The sequence below is a fragment of the Pyricularia grisea genome, assembly GCF_004355905.1.
Source record: "Pyricularia grisea strain NI907 chromosome Unknown Pyricularia_grisea_NI907_Scaffold_4, whole genome shotgun sequence".
In the NCBI taxonomy this organism is placed as follows: Eukaryota; Fungi; Ascomycota; class Sordariomycetes; order Magnaporthales; family Pyriculariaceae; genus Pyricularia; species Pyricularia grisea.
This window is the reverse complement of record NW_022156718.1, coordinates 1,045,018-1,065,660: the sequence shown is the minus strand read 5'-3', so window position 1 is coordinate 1,065,660 and position 20,643 is coordinate 1,045,018. Positions and strand designations below refer to the sequence as shown.

Below are 20,643 nucleotides of genomic sequence, written 5' to 3'. Positions count from 1 at the left end.
GAATTTCTTGGCTCTGTGAGAATTTAAACTTAATACAAAGGTATGTACGTGGGTTTCTCATTGCAAAACCGATAGCTATTCGCAAACATATAAACCACAAAGACAACCTTCTTAGGAACTTTATCTAGCTTAATCCATGCTCAAATGTCTCACACTGTGCACTCATTACTAGGACATGCCACGCAATAGATAGAGTGGTCATGAGGTGGATTATGGATGCCCTTCCAGCCTCCGGATCGGCGCGGCTTGGAAATCATGAGCCGCGATATCAACAGGGTAGCATGGGCAGGTAGGTACCTTATCTGTCTGTTTGTCACTGGATGTCAGGTCTCAATCAACCACTTTTGAATACGCGCTCGACAACTCCAGTGAATCGTTCTGGTTTCCCGTCATTCCCAGTACCGTAGTCTTCTCTACGTAATCCCACTGGAGCATATTCGCAATTTGGGTTTTCAGCTCGGTACACCGTTCCGAGCCGTTGATATGGCACCCACAACGGGTGAGGCACCCGCGCATATCGTAAACATTGGTCCCGGCATGGATATTGACACATACAATGTATTCAGCATCTGCCTTTCGGGCCCAATTGCCAATGGCGCTTCTTTTGTTGTCAAGCTCTCAGCTTCAGCTGTCTTCTGCATTCAGCCTCCAAGTACCTCTCGTCGGTTCCAGCCATGCCGGGTCTAGAGGTGCAGTGGCAAGCGAGAGCAAGATATGCTCCCAAATAGGCATCGACCTAATTTCTCAAGGTGTACGTATGCGTGTTCCTTAGCCAAGCGCACGGTAGCTGATCTTTTTCTATGGCTTCAGGGGAACGCCGCAGATGCCATGGTCGGCACTAATCTCTGTGTTGGTGTCACTGGCATGTATCACAGCGGCATCGGCGGCGGCGGGTTCATGCTTGTTCGCGGCCCCGATGGCGAGTACGAGGTCGTCGATTACAGGGAAACCGCACCGGCTGCCGCCTTCGAGGATATGTACCGTGGAAATGTCAACGGTAGCATCCACGGTGGTCTCGCCGTTGGTGTTCCCGGTGAGCTGAGAGGTCTTGAGTATCTACACAGCAAATACGGGGTGGGTATCGGACTTCTACCGAGATAACCTGGACAAATATTTCGAGGCTGACTTGGACCAGTCCCTTCCATGGAGATCTGTCGTCATGCCAGCAGTAAAGGTCGCTCGCAACGGCTTTCCCGGTAAGCGACCAATTTACAGAGACCAATCGTCCATGACTGAAGACTGACATCTGTCTTCTAGTGACCGAGGATCTTGTCCGCTACATGAAAGCTGCGACAGCAGGCTCACCGAATTTCCTCGTGGAGGACCCAGCTTGGTCTCAAGAATTCGCGCCAAATGGTTAGTTGGTCACCATATATATATACTCTTCTCGACAGGTCATGGAAACTTAACTAAATGCAAGAACAGGGACTCTGATTGGGCTCGGGGATATCATCAAGAGGGGGCGTCTTGCCAGGTAAGCCCTTGGTCATTTCCCTCAATATCTGATTTCGATAGACTAACCAAGGCTCACTCGTTAAGCACACTCGAGAAGATTGCACATCACGGTGCAAACGTCTTTTATGAAGGCGATATTGGTAAGAATTTACCCCTTCTTCCTAACCACAGCAGCCTCATTGCTTACGAGTTTCACAGCAAAATCCATGATCGATATTATCCAGGCCAACAACGGCACTATGACACTAGAAGACCTGAAGAATTACAGAGTCTCCAGACCACAGCCCGTGAGCGTAAACTTCAGGGGCTACAAGCTCTGGTCGGCACCGTCACCGTCGAGCGGTGCCGTCTGCCTCTCTATCATGAAGACTTTAGAGCAGTACCCATCCGATGAGCTAACGCCGACTCCGGAAAACATCAACCTCACTACCCACCGTCTCGACGAAGCCCTGCGCTTCGGCTATGGCGGGCGCACCTCCCTCGGCGACCCAGCGTTCGTCCCGCACATTGACGAGCTCGAGTCGCGCCTCCTGTCCGAAAAATCCGCAGCGGCCCGACGCGCCCGGATCCTCGACAATACCACACAACCAGTGGAGGCCTACGACCCCAACACCGAGGACAGCGGCAGCAGCGACGGCAAGCACTTCTACGCCAACCCGGGCCACGGAACCTCACACATCGTCACGGCCGACGGCACCGGCATGACTATCACCAGCACGACGACCATCAACCTGCTCTTCGGCTCGCTGCTCATCACACCCGACACGGGCATCATCCTTAACAACGAGATGAACGACTTTAGCATCCCCGGCGTCCGCAACGAGTTTGGCTTCGAGCCGTCAGTGCCAAACTACATCCGCCCGGGGAAGCGGCCCCTGTCGTCCATCACGCCTCTGATCGCCGAGCGCGCCGCCGACGGCTCCCTCGCCCTCAGCGTCGGCGCCGCCGGCGGCTCGCGCATCCTGAGCTCCACGTGCCAGGTGGCGTGGCGCGTGCTCGAGCAGGGCATGGGCGTCAAGGAAGCCGTCGCCGAGCCGCGCATCCATGATCAGCTCATGCCGAACGAAAGCTGGTTCGAGTGGGCGTTTGACAACTCCACAGTGGCTGGCTTGACGGCCAGGGGTCACAACGTCTCCTGGGTCCCGCCCATATACTCTGCCGTTCAGGCCGTGCAGATGCTTGAGGATGGGACTTTGGTTGCTGCGAGGGAGATAAGGCAGAAGAACAGCGGTGGACTGAGCATATAATGGCTATATGAGCTTTTGAATGTTTCGTTTTCTTGAGATGGACTGAGGCTGTCCGCAGAATGTGGACGGTCGAGAGACTATCTCACCAAGGACATTACAGTCACAATTGTAGAGGGCGTCTAGGACATGTATGTCAAGAACTGTGTGCCCATCTGATAGATTTCACTTATATTTGATAAGTAGATTGCAAAAACCCTTCATTAGCAGAAAGGATGACTGGTATAATCGCATAATAACCTATCGGTACGCAAGAAACAAAGTCTTTCTTCTGAACACAACGCCCCATGTGGCCTGCTTCCTTGGCTGGCCTTACAGTGACTATACAACAATGCTTACAAACGACTTTTTAGTAGTTATTAATCAACGTACGTTTGCATGGCAAAGCAAGATTTGAGCGAACATGTCCAATCAGGAAAGAAAAAAAAGAAAGAAAAAAACAGAAAACAGTTGAACTTCTCTATAATCTAGACTTGTGAAAAAGGGTATCTGTGTCTTGTTGCTTTATTTGTAAATCCCTAGCACAAAAGCCATGAATAACTCGTGCCAAAGCTCATATGAAATGGTTAGGCATGTTAATTAGAAAAAAAAAAAAAAGAAAAAAAAAAGAAAACAGGAGGAATACATGAGATAGCACCCAAATCTCAACATAGTGCAACCAGCTTCTCCATTTGGTCAACCCACTTCTTAGCAAACTCTTCTTCGGTAAATCTTTTTGCAGACTTGCGGGCGCGTTGCCTTATTGCAATAGGGTTAGGATGCGATAGAGCCTTGCGGAAGCCCTCAGCGAACTCTGTGGACGTTGTAGCATGAAAACCTGTAAGAGTTAGAGTTAGTACAGATTATCAATATGTGGCTTAAAAGCCAAAGGCCGACCCTAGAAGCAAAACGTACCTGTAGGCTCTCCGTCGATCTCGGTAACAATGTCTAATTTGGGTCCGCCACTGTCATGCACAACAGAAATGAGTCCGGCAGCCTGATACTCGACAACACCGATACCAAAGTGCTCATTCCACATGCCGTTGACTCCGACAGATGCCTTCCGAAGCCACTCGAGGATTCGGGGCCAAGGAGCGTCAAGATGGAACTCGACCCGGTCCTTGATGTGTAACTCGTTGACCAACAAGCGCAGCTGATACACACGCTTGGAGTCGCTGTCGTCCCGCACACTGCCAATGAGAACCAAGGTAGCACCATTGGCGACATCCGAACCGCTCTTGACGAACTCAGCAAACGCCTGTATAATGAGCTGATGGTTCTTCTCAGGCCTGAACTGTGCAATATACACCAGTGCCTTCTCGCGTCTGCTCTCACTGTCTACGGATACCTCTACTTCTTGCTCGAGCTCGCGGACAGCCACGGGTGGATAAACCACCGCGACAGCGTTGTTGGGACGGCCATTTCTCCTCTTGTTACGGAGTGGTCCCCAAAGCTTCTGTACGTGGTTTTGAGTCCAGGTCGAGTTGGTCATCACAACGTCAATCGTAGCACCCATCCGACAGTATATTTTCGCAAATAGCTCCCAGTACAACTTCTTTACCCTACCACGGGTTCCAACGCCCTGGCCAGCATTGACTCCTTGAGAACCTACGGCGGACTGAGGATTCAAAGAATCGAGCATATCGGTCGAGATGGTCGGGTAATGAACGTAAGCGCCCGTGGGCATGGTACGGAAGAGCCACCTGCAAAGACCCAGGGCAAACGCGTAACCCATGGTGTCAACGAAGATGTCTGGCGCAAGCAGAGAGAAGGCATCCCACGCCATGATTATCGAGCCAAATGACTGCCCGGCGAGGGTAAAGTGAGGCCAGGTTGATGCGAGAACCCAATGCCTGGTCGAGAGATACAGGAACTGTACTGTCGGTGGGTGGAGGATGATATTAAATCGGCTCTGAGAGATATTAGATTCGCTCTGGTCAGCAAATCGAACCTTAGACCGTCCAAAGCTATGCTTCAGGGCTTACACACCTCGACCCTAGAAAGTATGGCCTCCTTGTTGACCTCGTGATCGCCAGTGTAGACTATACACTTGGCTTTCGGCCACTTCTGCTGCGTGGCTCGAATGGCGGCCCACAGGACTCGTTCACCACCACCTCCAGCATTGCTTCATGGTCGAGAAAGGTCAGCAATCCACCCATGTTTGTTTAGGAGCACCAATGTAGGGATACCCACCAGAAAGGGTGAAAGAATCCTACGATTCCATCCCATTCTTGCGCGCCCTTACCGCCATTGTCGGCGCTTCCCGCAGGCGTTTCAATACTCTCCCAGTCCTGGTCCGGAACGGATTTCTTCCTCTCCTGTCCACGCTCCACGAATCGACGCTCGTCCTCGTTCATGATCTCGAGCAGCTGAGCTCGACGGCCTTCAGTTTTACGCTTGAGGTACCAGCCCAAAGCCGATCCTATTGCCTGCCAAAACCATGGCACCAGAAAGAAGTAGAGCAAAGGCATCGCGGCTATGGTCGTCAAGGTGGCGTAAAGAGAGGAACTGCCTTGGGAGTCCTGGCAGCTAGAATCTGATGACGGTGGGAAGGTCGAGCCCGAGGCGCACTTGTCGCTGTCTCCAAGGCCGTCCATAGTTGGCTGACTTGGTGTAAACTTAGTCGGACAGGCTTTGCGATTGTCCAGAGGCTCGGTGGTCGTGAGTAAGGTAAAAGGGTGGAAGGCGACCCCGCGGGTGGGGGAAGTGAACAGCAACTGAACTGAACTGAACTGAACTGAACTGAACTGAACTGAACTGGATGCTCTGAACGAATGATTAGAATGGGAGAAAAGTCAAGTAGGCAGGATAATCTTCTTCGGCTCAGCCAAGAATCGGAAAGATGGGCATGCCGGTTGACGTCGAGGCCCGCAGAAGCTCCAGGCCAGCTTGCTCTTTGAAGAGTGGAAAGAGACAAAGTGGTCTGCTGCTCAAGGCGCTTGCACCGTATCACACGAGGTGCGGCCAGGTTCCAGTGTCCACGTAGCTTTGGTGGATAACGCTGTCTCGGTAGCTGAACCATCATCTACCCCACTTTACACGATGCCAGTGCTACCTTACCTACAGGGCTAGGCTAGGTAGGTATACAGTACGAGTAGGCCAAGCCCGCAGCGAGAGCGAGCCAAGACCCACTGGTGGAAGCACCCTTAATGCAAGCCAAATATTAATTACCCGTTTGTCGCGTTCAGGCTGGCACGGTCCATTGAATTGAGTTCCACGTGGAGTCGTAAGGTGAAATAATTCGAAGCTCAGAACTAAATGTACCACTCGAAGCCTCACCTGTCATGTGCCGCAACCATAGCCACACTCATTGACCATATGAGCTCAAGACAGCCATTTGGTTGTCTCATGGGCTCTTGAATTGTGATAACGATGCTACGGGGACAATTTCCCCGCCAGTTCAAAGGCACATTGCCACATTCTTTCAATCGAGCCTGGCCACACCTCAGCCCACTGCACTCAACAAGAGTGGTCACGCCTAGGGTCGGGCATACGCTGGGCTCATTTACACCAAAAAGAACCTTTGTCGAAACTGCAGTTACGCAGACTCAAGAGTTCATCACTGCACTTCATTTCATCACCGGGACACCATGGTACATCACCATCGCCCTGGTGGCCTTTGGCGTCAATCTCACTCGCCTCCCGTTTTTCATACACGCGAGACGCATCTCCCAGCGGCGCTCTGAGCTCCAGCCGCTGGTTCATGCATGGTACGCTCGCTTGGTCAAGTCGACACCTTCGACACCGGGGAAGTCGACGACGCAGCTTGACAAGGAAATCAGAAAGAAGCTTGTTAAGAGGCTGAACAAGATCTACCGCGACCTTGGCGTGCAGACATGGAAGCTGAACGGTAGCGCGTTCACACTTCCAATATGGCTTGGCGTCATGGAGTCATTCAGAAGACTGTGTGGTGGTCCCACAGGATTGTTGGGGGCCTTGTTTTTCAAGGACAAGGTAACTGGTTCGACTGCCATCGCCGCGCAATCTTCGGCTCCGGGCTCGCTGTCCAATGCTGCTTCCACTGCAGTAGACCCTGTATCTGCAGCCAGTATAAGTACGGTAGCGGACGTCGCCGTCCCGGCTGCTACGACACTAGAACCGACCCTGGCAACGGGAGGGCTTCTCTGGTTTCCTGATCTGCTAGTCGCCGATCCTTACTATATTTTGCCATGGCTTCTCTCCTTTGCCATCGCAGCAAACATCGGGCTCGTTCCTACGAGTGTAAAAGCAGCCCGGGAGCTACTCGGGGGAGAGCCAGTACCAGGTGTCTACACCGGAATCATCCCCAAGCAACGATTACGGCGCATATTGCTCATTTGTTCGGTAGCCATTGCCCCTGCTACTATGGACCTCCCGGCGGCTTTACATCTGTACTGGATCTGCTCCTCAATCATATCCAACCTGTTCACGTTCATAATTCGTCGGCACTTGCCAGTACCAGCGCCCTCCCAATCAGGTCCCTGCAAGGGTCATAACCAGGTTGTGCTGATGCCACGGCCGGAGAAAGAGATCACGAGGCGTGGAAGTGTATTTGACTGAAACGCACTGTTCAAAGATAGCTAGGTAGAGAAAGCTAGGTAGATATGTAAACCGACTAAGAAGGTGTATAATAACAAAGAGAATAATGACAGAAGACTCCACGAACGCCAGCTGATGGATGAGATTATACAGTGACGCTGCAGTGTCATGAGAAAAATAGCATTCTGGTGCACTGAAGTGTCCGTGGCGGCCATAAATATAACAAATGAGCACAGCTCCGCAACCACTCGATCCTCATCCAAGGAAAATTGCAAGCAAAACAATCGTCAGAATAACCGACAGAATCAGGAGCAAGCAGCACGCCTTGCTCCGGGCATTCTTTTGATACCTCGCGGCGCTGCGCAGCTCATAGTCAGCACCCCTGGTGTCTGTCCTCACATTCTCGACATTGTCGACTATGGTGTCGAGCTGCTCGCCCTGTTCCGATACGATCTGTGCAACTTGTGAGAACAAAACGTTGAGATCGTTGACGCCTTGCTCGATGTTACGTATTTCTTCTTCGCGCTCGATGATAAGAGCTTCCTGGAAATCCACCTCGTCCTGGGGTGCAAGCCTGAGGACTTCCTGTTGCTGTTGTTGTTCGAGATATTGCCCGTCCTCCCCGGTGCTCCGAGCGCCGCCCTCTTCGTCTGTCACTGCTTTTGCGGCGCTCACGGATGCTCTTTGTTTCTCCAAGGCCTTTCTTTGAAGGCTCTGGAACTCTTGTAGAGAGGCTTGCACTTCGCGGGAAGCCTTTTGTTGTGTGTACTTTTGGGTGGGCTGCAAAACGATTCGAGTCAGTAACTGACAAGCCAATATCACCCTACTACCAAAGCTTCATACCGTAACGTCTTCCCATGATTGGAGTTTCTTGACGGCCTCTCCAAGTTGCCTGAATATTTCTCTCGACTCCTCCAGCAAGTCGTGAACCCTTTCCCTGACACGCGCTGTATCTCGCCTTGTACCCAGGTGGCTAATCTCTGTGCTGAGTCTTGAAATGTTGCCGTTTACTTTAAATAGCTTGTTGTTTATGTCTTGCGAAACACGCTGGAAGTCGGGGTCGTCGACATATCCGCGGCCGTTATCTCCCCGTCGCTGCTGAGCTTCCAGGGAGGATAGCTGATCGAAAGACATTGTGACAAATCAAAGAAGTATGCGCAATCTGATCAGAGACTGCCAGATGTTAATCAAACCACAAGTTCCAAAGAAGGATATATTGATGATGGGTGTGTCGTCGGGATCATTGATGCCTGCCTGTCCGTGACGCCCAGTCTGCACGCTGCACGGTCGGCTAGTGTGGCTGAGATTGCGTCAACTGTGCGGGGCTGACCAATCATGAGAGATTTCATGTGTCCACTTTTAGTGATTGCTCTCGCCAGCAAGTAATACAAGCTCCATTCCTCGATTAAGCCGTACTAGGTACCGGCTACTTTTGTCGGTACAGCTCATATCTTTCTTTCTCCCTCCAGATTCAAAGTGAAAAACAGCCTTGCGCGTGAAGTAAAACAGCACGCCCTTGAATGCTTGTCCATTTTCAGCCTAGTAGTCTCAATTCCTCAATGCGACTCAATACAAATTCGCCATCTAGCAAGCCAAGCTAGCCAGCGCATACCTGTCGGTGCTTGATTAACATGTGTCTGTGGAAATATGTGGGTCAGGTTTTACCTGCTGACGAACGAAATGCACTCTGCGCGATAGCAATGCTCTCGCTTATCGTGGCGGCGCGACCTCCACTAATTGCGGGTTTCCAGCGCGACCAAGCTCCCAAATCTTTTTTATTTACATGACAGCTCAACCCAATATCCTATCACCACATTATCACGAGACCACGAAGCATGCGCCGTCAGGATGGCGCCGCCCACGGTCAGACGGGCTCCTTATAAGGACTTCCTTCAGCCTGCATTTCATAGACGGTTTTCGTCAACAGCAACGGTCATTCTCGCCATCGCGTACTTTGAGTCTGTGCTCCTGGCGAAATGGAACTCATGTAAGTACCTAGTGCGCTGGAAGGTTGCGTGCCTAGCATTTTCGAAAGTGTGCAGGACAACAAGAATTTACTGACGCGAGGTTTTCTCCGCAATACCTAGACCTCTGGACATGGTTTCCCGTAGGACCTGCCGGTATTCGGACTTCCTTCATTTTTCTCTGCGGTTTGTTTGTTCTCATTCTGAGGATAGCTCAATACCACGTGGGGATCCGAATCTCGAACTCGGGACTTGAGACCGTCCAGCAACATGCTCTCAAGATTCAAACATTGGAGGCTGTCGTTTCTTACGTCCTATCGAGCTGGCTCTTCAGCCAAACCTACCTTGGAGCGGTTCCGTCCTCGGCCAACCTCGACTGGATCACGTACTTCAACGGGGATCGTCCTCGCTTGAACGAGAAACCGATATTTTTCACCGTTCACTTTATCATTCTCGGCATCTACCAGGCGGCTTCGCACATCTACTATGATCAAGACCGCCTGACACTCGGCGTTGCCAAGCCTCGCAAGGATGGAAAGACCCCCGCTGTGGACACAGGGAGCCAGTTGAAGAAGTTTGGAGAGCAGTTACCAGCGATATTCAGGGACTCTCTCTCTATATCACTCATTACTGTCGTTCTGAGCGCTGTCCTCTACCCCATCTTCTTGCGGTCCATGGTCTGGGGGCTTGCTCTTTCCATGTTCCGCCCTTTTTACAGCATTACCCATGTCAACCTGGTCCCGCCAACACTGCCTTTCACCTTGTGGCTGCTTCTTCGCTGTATTTTTTCCACTTTCATGCTATCTTTCATCTGGCTTTCGGGCAACACGGCCTTCTCAATACTTCTCACCCGTGAACCAATCAAGAATGCAAAGCCTCTCACATCAGACTCCAAAGATCCCAACGGAAGTCTACTGAACGGCCTGAAGAGCAAAAAGCTTCCCGTTAAAGTAAGTTTACTGATATACGCTGTGCCAAAGATATTCTGCTAACCATGGAAAAAAATCCCAGTGTTTCGCGATGTGGGAGCTCGGACTCATTGCATGTGATTACGATGTCAGGCGTAAAGCAATCTATGAAGATATTGACCGCAAGGATGGGCCGGTGTGGGCGCAAATCTTCAGGGTCTGTCTTGAGGTCATCAAGGAGATGGAGACGAACATTGACAACTACGGCAAGGCGCCTACGCCTGCACCCGCAACTGAGGAAAGTTTGAATGCGGTCCTCGACGCAAGGTTCTCTGAAGAAGCCCAGCGGGGCGGCATTCATGCACCGAAAAACGACTCTATTGAGATCAAGTCATCGAAAAATCCTTTCCGGGCCGAGGTGGAAAAGTATGTCGACAAGCTAGCAAGGGACCCCAGCAGGGCATCTCGCCTTGACGACGTAGGAAAGGCTGCTGGAGAGGCTAAACAGAAACTTCTCGAGATGAGGGACCAGCTAGCAGTCTCCGACGACCCTCAATACCCATTTCAGCAATACATTCGCAACATACTCAGCTCGCCTGTCGGCTGGCCACTCCGGCAGGACTTTAGCAGAAGACTGACCGCAGCTGTTTTTGGTGGTCCCTACGGCGAACCTAGCTTGTTCGTCAACGCCACAGTGGCGCTCAGTCAGTTGGCTGTTCGCAGTCTCCAAGAGGACAAATACGGAAATGTTCAGCGCGACGTTGCGACCATCATCCGAAGTCTTACATCTGTCACGCAGAAGTTGGACACGTTCAAAAACAGTCTGCCATTCCATTGGACAGATGTTCAGAAGCATAGGTTTTGCCCTGAAGTAGAAATTGTGCTAGAGGCACTTAGAGATGGCCTCTCGGAACTGGTTCTGAACTTTGAACCATACAGGCGGGATTTAAGGCTTAGCCTGACGGACATGCGCCTGGCCCGTGAGGCGATAGGGGTTGCAGAGACGGGAATCGAGCCTACGCCCAAAGCGAAACGGGCAGCCAAGCCGCCCGCTCCCGAAATGCAAGAACTGAGGTAGGAGCAGGAGGATCTTGAGTGCCTGACTGCATGGATGGCGTAATGATGGAGTTGATTTAGATACAAAAAGCAGATCATTTTCAAAACTAGCATCAATCAAACGTGACGGATATTTTCGAGATGTTCTTGCCTTGTTGATGACATGTTATTATCATCTCAAGTCAGCAGATCAATCTCACCGGTCTTCGTACTGATGATTCAGCAAAGTTGATTGATGCCTGCTGGGTGGTATTAGCATGTGGAACTGTGACCCACGTGCATTTTACCGAACCAAGAACGAAATATGAACTCATTAATCTGCAGAAGCATGTGGGGCCCGGCCCATCCTCTCCCTAGCGCGACGCCGCCGGCACAACGGGCTTGAGAAGAGAATAAACAAGGTGCTGTGCCCACACGCACCTTTGCGGCCGAGCCAACGCAGCTTGCCAACCACCGTTACCTCCTCAACGTCCGCGCTCATCACTTGCGTCTTGAACCGCACCGCTAAAGCACCCGCCACGACAAAACTCCCGACGACAAAGCGACATCGTACCAAAAAAGTTCCGGTCCATGCCTTCAATGTGCCTGCTTACATAGCCATGCTGACTCCAAGTGCGCCCACGCTCTTTTTATTTATCGCGGTGTTGGGCACACGGCCAGAGGCCAATTGCAGACGACAATCATCAAATTACACCGACATTGATATAACCAGCGCAGAACAAAGATAATAAGGGTCCTTGGGGCGACATGCGTCTTGCACCACGATGCTGTCAGCAACACGCGTGTTCCGCATCGTGTACAAAACCTTTTACCTCCTCCTCTACATCCTCCTGCTTATCCTTCTACTCGGCTCACCGGCGGACATCATCTACCAGTCGCTATGGGTGGAACCCAAACACGAATACTTTGTCATTGTGCTATCGGCAGGATACTTTGTCACGGTTTTGATCGTCTCGTTTGTCTACTCGATGCGACTATGGATCAACCGAGGAGTCTTGGCTGCCATCCCGAGGTCGAGAATTCCGATCGATAAAGGCGATGTGCCGTCATCCGTTCGCAAGGAGATCGTCTCTGGGTTAAGTCGGAGTGCTTCGACTGCCTTTGATGCAAGGCCGCGGGTTCTTCCACCTTCGTTGTCGACCCCGTTTGGGACTCATGGCGGTCAATACGGAAGGGGACAAAACGAATCATCTACAGGAGTTACGTCGGACGGGGGTCGGTCAGGGACCCCTCAAGAAAAGCAGAAGAAGCGATTCAAATTTCCGACGTTGAAGAAGACATCGACAGTCGGGACTGATGTGGGAGTCAGCTTTCCCCCGCCGAAACCGGTCTGGGGCGAGATCGAGCACAATGGCTGGGGTTCGCCGCTTTCACCAGACTTTCCTACGCTGGAGTACGCCACAGTTATCTCGGAGCTGGCAAATCTCATCGAAGCCAAGGCGATCACCTTGGCGCCGGAGGTTCCTCGGTCCGCCGTTGCTTATGAGCCGAGCATGGGGCTGGAAGGGCAACACCCAGGACATGCGCATAGTCCAGGAATGCCGGACCCAGAGGCAGTGGCGCTCCTGCAGCGGGGCAGCTTGGGTATGCGTGACTATCTCGCCAGCCTCGCTGAGCTAGGGGTCCTGCCTCCATCTCAAACAGCGGCCGAGTTTCTCGTCGCATACGAGCATGCGCGCTTCTCGACGCGGCCGCTATCAGCACGTCGCTTTCGCGAACTAATGCAACTATTTGCGGAACTCTTACGCTCGATGGTGCCAATCGACCCGATGTTGCTGTACGTAAATGGACACGATGGACGCGACCAAGACGACAATTCAGAGCACCGCATTGGCAGAGACAGTGATGGCGGAGGTGCAGGGCGATCGAGCGATATGGATATAGACGATGACGCACCCGCGGCCACGGCCACACCGAGCACCTTTGGAATTCCTAGTCACTCTAATGGCAACAGTGGGATGCGGGCGCACGGCGCTTCTACTCCCCGCAGCTCAAGTCCATCTATGTCGATGCGGACAGAAAGCTCAGCAACTACGGGCTCATCTGGGTCAAGCAGCAGTAACGCGTCCCAAATCAGACATAGACACCGGCGCCGCCGACAGCTAAGGCATCCTCACGCTGTTAACGCGGGGGTACGCGCATCCTCATGGCAGTACAGGACGGCTCCTACCACCCCCAAGGACCTAAGAATGGCGCCTGGGAAGTCACCCTCGGCGAGGACAATGGCCACCGCCGCTGCACTTGAGGCGGCTTTCTCGTCGCTACCATCATCTTCATCATCATCACCACGATTAGCAGCATCTCCAGATGCACTGTTCAGAAGCGATTCTCGGAACAGCATTGCCAGCTTCGCGCAGAGCAGGCATCCCTACCCAGTTAGTCATGCTTCATCCGGGAGCTTAAGGTCACTAGCTTCCGGTGGGTCGGTTGTTGTGAGGCTTCGGAACCGGTAGTATTATAGTCCCTTGGCTCAGGGCATCTCAGTGAATGGTTGACTGAAACCCATACTCTGATGTCCTCATCAATCCTCCAGACCCTTTGAAACCCTTTTATTATTTACGTGGGAGTTCCCGTACGTGATTTGCCTAAATTTATACGATACCAGGGCCCATGCCACTGTTCAACGAGAGCGAGTGCAGCACAGCAGATTATTGCTGAGGCTATTATGCTCTCTACTGAGAGACAGACACATATACTTTCTTTTCTTCACGACGCTACGTTTGTATACCAAGTACTTTGTTTTCCTTTTTTTTCAGCTGGGTCATACAGGTCTATCTTGGGTCACCGGCGATCAGGAGTGTTAGGATATTAGTAATTGCATAATTCTAATCTTGGTCAACATATAAGCATGGAAACATGACTTGAAAGAATGAAACGCGTTATCATCTTTAACCATATCATAGAAATAATTTGCCAACGCGACAAGAAACGAATAGATGATCAAAGTCGATGTGTCAATTAGTTTGAGCACAAAGAAATAAAAATGACGAAGAAGAAAAACTGAAGCAAATGAGAGGGCGGGAGAAACCGAACAGATCCTAGCCGCCCGATCACAAGGCTAGGAAATCGGTGGCTTGATGCAAGGAGTAACGATCACGTGATCTCGCGCCATCATGGCCTGCGATCCAAGCGTCCAAGCGCGATGTTAGATCTGGAAGCACCCCACCCATCAATCTAATCCAGACGCGCCTTGATATTCGCCACCCACGCCTCAACTACAAATCCAGGGGGGGATCGCATTTGCCACCATCATGACAAAATCTAGACCATGGCGCGCCATGTGATACAAGACTCTGATGATGAAGGCAGTGATCTCAGTCCTGTCAAAAGCCCGGTGGCACCAGGGTCAGCTCAAGATGCCCTGGGTAAATCTGTAGATCGACCTGACGCGTCACCCGCACCATCTCGGAGCGGCTCTACAGACCCATCTTTCTTTCAAAGAATCTACGATGAGCATAATCAGAACGGAAGCACAGAGCCCTTGAGGCAACGCCAGGGAGATAACGATCCAGGGCTTAATCCTGGCCTTGTTGACACTACCCCGAACACTCGTTCTTCAATTACCGACCCCACCATGGCAAAAGTAGCTCGCAGTAAAACAGCCCATGTGGCAAACGCCGAACAAAGCTCTGCTTGGACGCAGGTTACCACTCCGGGGAGGCCGGGTCGCGAGTCGGAAATTGACGTCGACATCTGGGACATTCCCATCAGCCCAGAGGCCATTGTACCAGAGCGCAAAAGTGCACGGAAGGCTGCTCCAGCTTCGGTTACCAAAGTGTACGGCAAGCGAAGGAAGATCTCTCACCAATCGGTTGATTTTGAAGACAGCAGATATGCTGATCCGGAACCTCATTCATCAGCAACACCAGTCGACAAGCGAGCGGGGCATGATGACCAGACCTTCTTGATCGGGGCAACAACTATGAACAGCCTTGTATCAGTGAATATTCCAACAACTATGAACCAAGTTGGATCTACAACCATGTCGGCCTTGAAGAGACCTACAACAGGCGTTGGGAAATACGCCTCACGTCAAGTACAGGATTCTTCGACAGAAGCCCTTAGTCCGGACAGTGTAAACTTGATCACTGTTCCCGTCAGCGACGATAGGAGCCACCCAACTCCCGTCAATGCTAAGCGCACTCGAGGTCATTCCAGCGGCCTGGTGACCGAAACGCAGCTTGCAGATACACAGAATGATACTCGAATTGAGGTCAATTTGTCCCAAGGTTTGAGCTCCAGTGACAAGCAAGCATATCGGATTTTCAACCTATCTGGAGATTCGGATTCAGCGGAGGCTATGGATAGCTCATCGCTGGCGCTTCCAGTGACTACAAAAGGCGGAAAAGACTCAAGTAGATCCAGTGGCGATGCCACAGAAGCTGCGGCGACACCGAGCGCATATGCGGGCTCTTCAGCTCGCCGGACAGCCGAAAACAGCGACTTACCTTCCACTGAAATCCCAATGCCTCCTCCATCTACGTCGAGTAACCGAGGACGGAAGAGGAAGTCAACCGCAATAGTAAGTTTGAGGCCTTTCTCTCATGCTGCGCAATTATACTTACTAACACACAATCAGCCAACATCATCACCGGACATTATCTCAGGCACTGCCACAAGATCCGCTAAAAAACGGAAATTTAGAGGCGCTGATGACAATGAGCTTGGAGCACATGACGACACAACTAGTCACAGTCCATCCGCTCTGCGTTCTTCGCGCCCGAGGTCATCAGCTCTTGAATCTCTTCCTGATACGCAACCACCTCCTGGGGGCTTTCAGCTGCCACAGCTGCAAGAGAATCCTGCTCCCGTCGTCAATGCTACAAACCCACCTGCAAGACAAGAGGATGTACCTATGCAAGAAACCGGGCGGAGCGTGAATCCTATTTTAATCTCTTCTGGTCAAGAGGCACCACCGGAAGAGCCTATAGTTGCACAGGAACCTTCGGTACAGACGCAGAAGAAAAGGGGCCGCAAGAAAAAGGAGATACTAAAGCCTTCAGAATCTTCCACTCTACCTGCCGAGACTGAACCAGCAGTCGGTAATGGAGATACGCCCTTCTTCCAGAAGGAGGATACTCCAATACTGCAGACCGCTGAGACACTCGATGCAAAGCCCAAAAGGAAAAGAGGGAGACCCAAAAAGTCTGCAGCTAAAGTTGATGATACGTCAACTAATACTCCAGTTGCCACATTAGAGAACAATCCTCTTGGGGTTGAAGGATTTGCTGACGACACTCCTCGTTCACATGTCAACATCAATGGCAGAAGTAGAAACACGGGCGACGATTCCAAGGACCGCCAGAAGAAGGAGTCGAGCGAACCCGATGCGCAAGAGGACCTGGGCACAAGTGACGGATGTTCCCTACAAAAAAGTGGGCGCAAGGAAAAGCTACCTGCAATTGAAGCCGCACATGCGAATATACAGACGAACAAAACCGAGGAGGAGATCAAGGACGAAAAGCTTGTGAAGCCATTGGTCTCAGCCGAGCCAATCAAAAAGGAGGCAGCCAGCTGCAGTGGAATTGGAAGTCATGTTGGCAAGGCTACTTACAGGGTGGGATTGAGTAAGAGATCACGGATTGCGCCTTTGCTCAAGTCATTGCGCAAGTGAAAGCAGGTTTTACATTACTCGTCCAAGACCGTGAAACGTGGAAACGTGGCTGCAGGCAAACTCACTCCACGTTGGGGGTGATGATTGTTTTGTGTCCATTTCGTCTCGCGTCCTCCCGGTCTCCACCTATTTGCTCCCCTTACCCATGAACGATGGTATTCTTAATATCCATAACTAAGATTATGGTTTTCTACAACCTTTGCGACCACCTTGACTGAATCGGGTCGTACCATTGACCTCATTTTGATTTATTATTCTTTTTAATCACAAGCCACACGGGTACTTGCTGAGAGACATTGTCACAGGTCCCCATAGTGCTGAGCCAACCTGGCCCACTTGTCGCATTCGACCTTGGCCTTTCGCGACACTGACCTATGTTCTTATTCATGTTCTACCATTCATTCAGTTTTATCCTTGTCAGTTTCGTTATGGGCCTCGCGTGGGTGCCCAGAGTTTCTCGGCTAGCATTCACGGAGGAACCAGTCAGCGATCTGCATTTTCGGTAACGATTTCTTCTCATGATGAGCATTACATCATTACGCCCTTAGGTTGTCTCTCAGCTCTGACAGGAACACAAGTACAACTACTACTATAACTGGGTCCGAGCCAGCACAATATCTGCTTGTACTCTATTATAGGTAGTCATCGTGGGGGCCAACCCGCAATGGGGCAGCACATTGCATCACCAAAATCATGTAGATTCAGTTACGGATTGAGCATAGCGTGGGCCACAATTCTTTTTTGTCCCAACTTTGAATCTCCGTTTCCGCTTTGCCGACTCCCCCTCCCATTCCTCTATCTTCTTGGGCGACTGCTATGTGTTCTCACCCCACGGTGCTCATTTTCAGGTTGTGCTTGACTCTTGCGGCTTGCCCTACCTGGTTAGCTCTGCGGCACATCCTATCCTGACTTTTGATTGATTATACGCATTAGCAGAAGTGTAATAATCTCTCTTTTTATTACTACTACACTCCACCTTCGACGCGCTCGGGTTCGTTTTTGGTCTCTACCGATATATCGTGATCTATACCCGGTCTAGTTTGTCCTGGTCTTTTCACGCGTAACCACTGCCCCTCTCTTGGCTTCGGCTTGACGGACGCGTCTGTCTACGTCATCCGTTGACCGACTTTTTTTTTTCTTCTGTTTCTTTTTTTCTTTTTCTTTCATTTTATTCGGATGTTATAAGTCACTGCTGTCGCCTCCATGAGCGATGCCATTGTCCGTGTACGACGCCGATGAGGAGGCTGTTTCGCCATCCTCGGCTTACCGGACCAACACCGTGACTCATAGCGATTCTCAGCGATACTTGAGCACTCGAGGTGAAGACATTGGTGTATGCAACCATCCTACCGCGCCATGTTGCCGCCATAAATTCTCATTTCGTCTTCTATTCCACGAGCTGACAGCGAGCCATGTCAGTTCCGCTTCCAAGACACCGTCTTGAACTCTCTGTCCTCGGACGGTGGTTTCTACCTCCCCGAGGGCACGCCCAAGCTCTCCCTGTCAGACCTTACGAAATGGAAGGATCTCTCGTTTCGCGATGTCGCCCTGGCAATCTTTTCAATCTTTATTTCTCCGGTTGAGATACCCGCCGAGCACCTCGGCCAGATCGTCGACGCCAGCTTGGCGGGTCTTCCGAATGCGTCGTTTGCGCCCGTGACCAGAGTTGACCAACATCATGGGCTATACCTGGCGGAGCTTTACCACGGCCCGGGAGGTCTTCATGACGGATTCGGACTGAAGGCCTTGGGTGTGTTCTTGGATTATTTTCTCGAAAAGGAAAACATGAGCCTAGCAGGCCAAGGTGAGTAGAACACAGTAGCAAAGGAGCAGGGAGAAGGGAGAAGAAAAAGCTCTGCTGCCCTAGCCCGCCCGGGTTTGTCTAAAGGCGTGTCTTAGCGTTTGTTCCTAGTGGCTCACCAAGTGTATCTAGAAAAACATCATGTTACTGTCATTGATGGGCTGGCTGGAGACGTTGGCTTTGCGGCTGGACAGGCGTTTCGGGGAAGACGAAACGTCTCGTTTGTGTCGCTTCAGCCGTCAACTGAGACGCCGTCTACGGGTACCTCTGAAAGCCCAGATATTTCGGGGACCAATGTGCATGTCATTGGCATGAAGAGTGCCTCAAGTCAAGATACCAAGGTATGCAACACTTCTCTCATTTGCACTATATAGATCTTTTTCCTGACATCATATACACCTGAACAGCAAATTGCTAGGCAGTTGGCTCGAGAGAGCAAAACAGGTTCCGTGCAAGATCTTGAAACGCTGCTGTGCGGAAGCTGGCCTCGGACGCTCGCGGGAATAGCGTCATACTTTTATGTTTATTTTCAAATAGCAAGAAAGGTACCTTCGTTAAAGTTTGGGAGGGACAAGGTCAGTTTCGGCATACCTACGACCGACTGGGACATAATAGCAGCATTCGTTGCCCGAAGGATGGGCTTGCCTGTGGAAAGAATTATAGTTGCAACTTCGCAACCCGACGGTCCTCTGGACAGGCTCTGGGCGACTGGGCGGTACGAGTCGGAGTCGCAAGCCGGCAACAACAACAGCGCACCGGCGATGATGACGACGACAGCGACTTGGAAAAGCGAACATCTAGAGAACAACGACGAGGCCTCCTTGTCCCTGGGTCAGCACGCCGTCCAGACGGAGCCCGAGTTCCTCGTAAGTGGCCACGTCGAGCGGCTGTTCTGGTTCCTCGCGTACGACTTTGTCACCATGGCCGGGCACGACATCATGGACGCCGAGTGGGACCGGCGGCAGGCCGGCGGGGAGATACAGACGTGGCTGCGCAAGCTGCGCTCCAAGGGCGGCTTCGGCCCCGTCTATCAGGACGTACTAGAGAGCGGCCGGCGCTGCTTCGGATGCGAGCGCACTGGCCGCCCGCAGGTCCAAGGCACCGTCGCCGAGGTGTACCAGGGCTGCGGCGGGTTGGTCGTCGACCTCGGGGCCGCGGCGGCCATCAAGGCGTCTATAAAATCCATCAAGACCGAGAAGATGGCCGGGTCCCGTTCCCAGGCCACGGTCCACGTCGTTCTGGGGCTGGGGGATCCGGCCCTCAAAGTCGAGGATCTCGAGGAGGCTCTGGGCGGTCTCGCTAGGACGCAAGGCGTCTCGACGTGTTTGCAAAAGGTGCTGAACAGGAGTCGGGAGCTGGACGAGATGCGGGCCGCGGGGCGGATAGACATGCATATCATGGCTGAAAGCATGGATGAGGTGAAGGCGGCGGTTGAGACGATCACTTGGGCGGCTGTCGAACGGACTGAGTAATGGCTCTTTGGTTTTTACGGACCGGAGAACTGACTTGTCGCCCACTCACATCCAAGGTATAGTACACAGCGACTTCTGCTGCCGCTGGACGTGGTAGACATGTCCCAATTTCCCCTGATCCATTGGATGAGCGGGTAATCAAAGCATTGTGTGTCCGCCAGGCAGATCTTGCTGTTTGTTGCAAGCAGGCAACCAATAGTTAACCAAGGTACGATTGACATCAAACAGATTACCAAAGCAACTTGCTCTCAATCATGACACTGTGTATCTATCTAGAAGTGAATTACATCACCAGCCAGCAGGCGTCAGGTTTGTCTTTGCGGCAAACACGCTTCCATGACGACGTTTGACTGCTGCTATTGGTCGGAGGCCTCTCTGTTACAGACGATTGCATGTTTGTTTGCGCGCGGGGAACCGTGTCTTTCATTTCTTTGAAATTAAAACGGGGTAATTGTCTGTCAAACAGTCGAGGGGGAACCAACAGAAAGCAAATATGACAAACAATCAACTGGTGGCAACGACTCTGGGGAAAGGTCTATAAAAGGCGACGTTGTAGACGCCTTGGATGGCATTCGTTCTCTCTTCTCACCACAACACATCTACACACCAACCGAAATACATACCAATCAGTA

General features: G+C 51.7%; 8 protein-coding genes across 8 annotated transcripts; 6 read left to right on the top strand and 2 right to left on the bottom strand.

Moving 5' to 3' along the window:
- Nucleotides 1-556: 556 nt before the first annotated feature.
- Nucleotides 557-2,702, top strand: PgNI_07055 (uncharacterized protein; the record flags this gene model as incomplete). Its single annotated transcript, XM_031127072.1, has 7 exons — nt 557-751; nt 811-1,074; nt 1,136-1,196; nt 1,258-1,356; nt 1,426-1,474; nt 1,540-1,595; nt 1,654-2,702. The coding sequence occupies 7 exons, from the start codon at nt 557-559 to the stop codon at nt 2,700-2,702; spliced, it is 1,773 nt and encodes a 590-aa protein (XP_030981672.1).
- Nucleotides 2,703-3,239: 537 nt separating this feature from the next.
- Nucleotides 3,240-5,440, bottom strand: PgNI_07054 (uncharacterized protein). Its single transcript, XM_031127071.1, has 4 exons — nt 4,872-5,440; nt 4,668-4,803; nt 3,594-4,590; nt 3,240-3,516 (listed from the first exon to the last, which is right to left on the bottom strand). Exons 1-4 carry the CDS (start codon nt 5,273-5,275, stop codon nt 3,344-3,346), a joined length of 1,710 nt encoding a protein of 569 aa, XP_030980824.1. The 5' UTR covers nt 5,276-5,440; the 3' UTR covers nt 3,240-3,343.
- Nucleotides 5,441-5,974: 534 nt separating this feature from the next.
- On the bottom strand, nt 5,975-8,436 carry PgNI_07052 (uncharacterized protein). Its single transcript, XM_031127069.1, has 2 exons — nt 8,040-8,436; nt 5,975-7,976 (listed from the first exon to the last, which is right to left on the bottom strand). The coding sequence occupies exons 1-2, from the start codon at nt 8,328-8,330 to the stop codon at nt 7,452-7,454; spliced, it is 816 nt and encodes a 271-aa protein (XP_030980657.1). The 5' UTR covers nt 8,331-8,436; the 3' UTR covers nt 5,975-7,451.
- PgNI_07053 (uncharacterized protein) lies at nt 6,051-7,217 on the top strand (the record flags this gene model as incomplete). Its single annotated transcript, XM_031127070.1, has 1 exon — nt 6,051-7,217. The coding sequence occupies one exon, from the start codon at nt 6,051-6,053 to the stop codon at nt 7,215-7,217; it is 1,167 nt and encodes a 388-aa protein (XP_030980652.1).
- Nucleotides 8,437-8,994: 558 nt separating the features above from the next.
- PgNI_07051 (uncharacterized protein) lies at nt 8,995-11,266 on the top strand. Its single transcript, XM_031127068.1, has 3 exons — nt 8,995-9,183; nt 9,284-10,110; nt 10,172-11,266. The coding sequence occupies exons 1-3, from the start codon at nt 9,045-9,047 to the stop codon at nt 11,144-11,146; spliced, it is 1,941 nt and encodes a 646-aa protein (XP_030980649.1). The 5' UTR covers nt 8,995-9,044; the 3' UTR covers nt 11,147-11,266.
- Nucleotides 11,267-11,888: 622 nt separating this feature from the next.
- PgNI_07050 (uncharacterized protein) lies at nt 11,889-13,577 on the top strand (the record flags this gene model as incomplete). The annotated part of the gene is made up of 1 exon (XM_031127067.1): nt 11,889-13,577. One exon carries the CDS (start codon nt 11,889-11,891, stop codon nt 13,575-13,577), a length of 1,689 nt encoding a protein of 562 aa, XP_030981703.1.
- An 815-nt stretch (nt 13,578-14,392) lies between these two features.
- PgNI_07049 (uncharacterized protein) lies at nt 14,393-16,892 on the top strand (the record flags this gene model as incomplete). Its single annotated transcript, XM_031127066.1, has 2 exons — nt 14,393-15,646; nt 15,704-16,892. 2 exons carry the CDS (start codon nt 14,393-14,395, stop codon nt 16,736-16,738), a joined length of 2,289 nt encoding a protein of 762 aa, XP_030981376.1. The 3' UTR covers nt 16,739-16,892.
- Nucleotides 16,893-17,921: 1,029 nt separating this feature from the next.
- On the top strand, nt 17,922-20,011 carry PgNI_07048 (uncharacterized protein; the record flags this gene model as incomplete). The annotated part of the gene is made up of 4 exons (XM_031127065.1): nt 17,922-18,071; nt 18,158-18,542; nt 18,672-18,880; nt 18,914-20,011. Exons 1-4 carry the CDS (start codon nt 17,949-17,951, stop codon nt 20,009-20,011), a joined length of 1,815 nt encoding a protein of 604 aa, XP_030981375.1. The 5' UTR covers nt 17,922-17,948.
- Between the last annotated feature and the right edge of the window lie 632 nt (nt 20,012-20,643).

Excerpts from the sequence above, each read along its gene's own strand:
- PgNI_07054 (XM_031127071.1), bottom strand. The coding sequence starts at position 5,275 with ATGGACGGCCTTGGAGACAGCGACAAGTGCGCCTCGGGCTCGACCTTC. Across the intron at positions 4,804-4,871 it reads GGATTCTTTCACCCTTTCTG|CAATGCTGGAGGTGGTGGTG; the intron begins GTGGGTATCCCT and ends TCGACCATGAAG. Across the intron at positions 4,591-4,667 it reads CCATACTTTCTAGGGTCGAG|AGCCGATTTAATATCATCCT; the intron begins GTGTGTAAGCCC and ends AATATCTCTCAG.
- PgNI_07052 (XM_031127069.1), bottom strand. The coding sequence starts at position 8,330 with ATGTCTTTCGATCAGCTATCCTCCCTGGAAGCTCAGCAGCGACGGGGA. Across the intron at positions 7,977-8,039 it reads AATCATGGGAAGACGTTACG|CCCACCCAAAAGTACACACA; the intron begins GTATGAAGCTTT and ends ATCGTTTTGCAG.
- PgNI_07051 (XM_031127068.1), top strand. The coding sequence starts at position 9,045 with ATGGCGCCGCCCACGGTCAGACGGGCTCCTTATAAGGACTTCCTTCAG. Across the intron at positions 9,184-9,283 it reads CCTGGCGAAATGGAACTCAT|ACCTCTGGACATGGTTTCCC; the intron begins GTAAGTACCTAG and ends CGCAATACCTAG. Across the intron at positions 10,111-10,171 it reads GCAAAAAGCTTCCCGTTAAA|TGTTTCGCGATGTGGGAGCT; the intron begins GTAAGTTTACTG and ends AAAAAATCCCAG.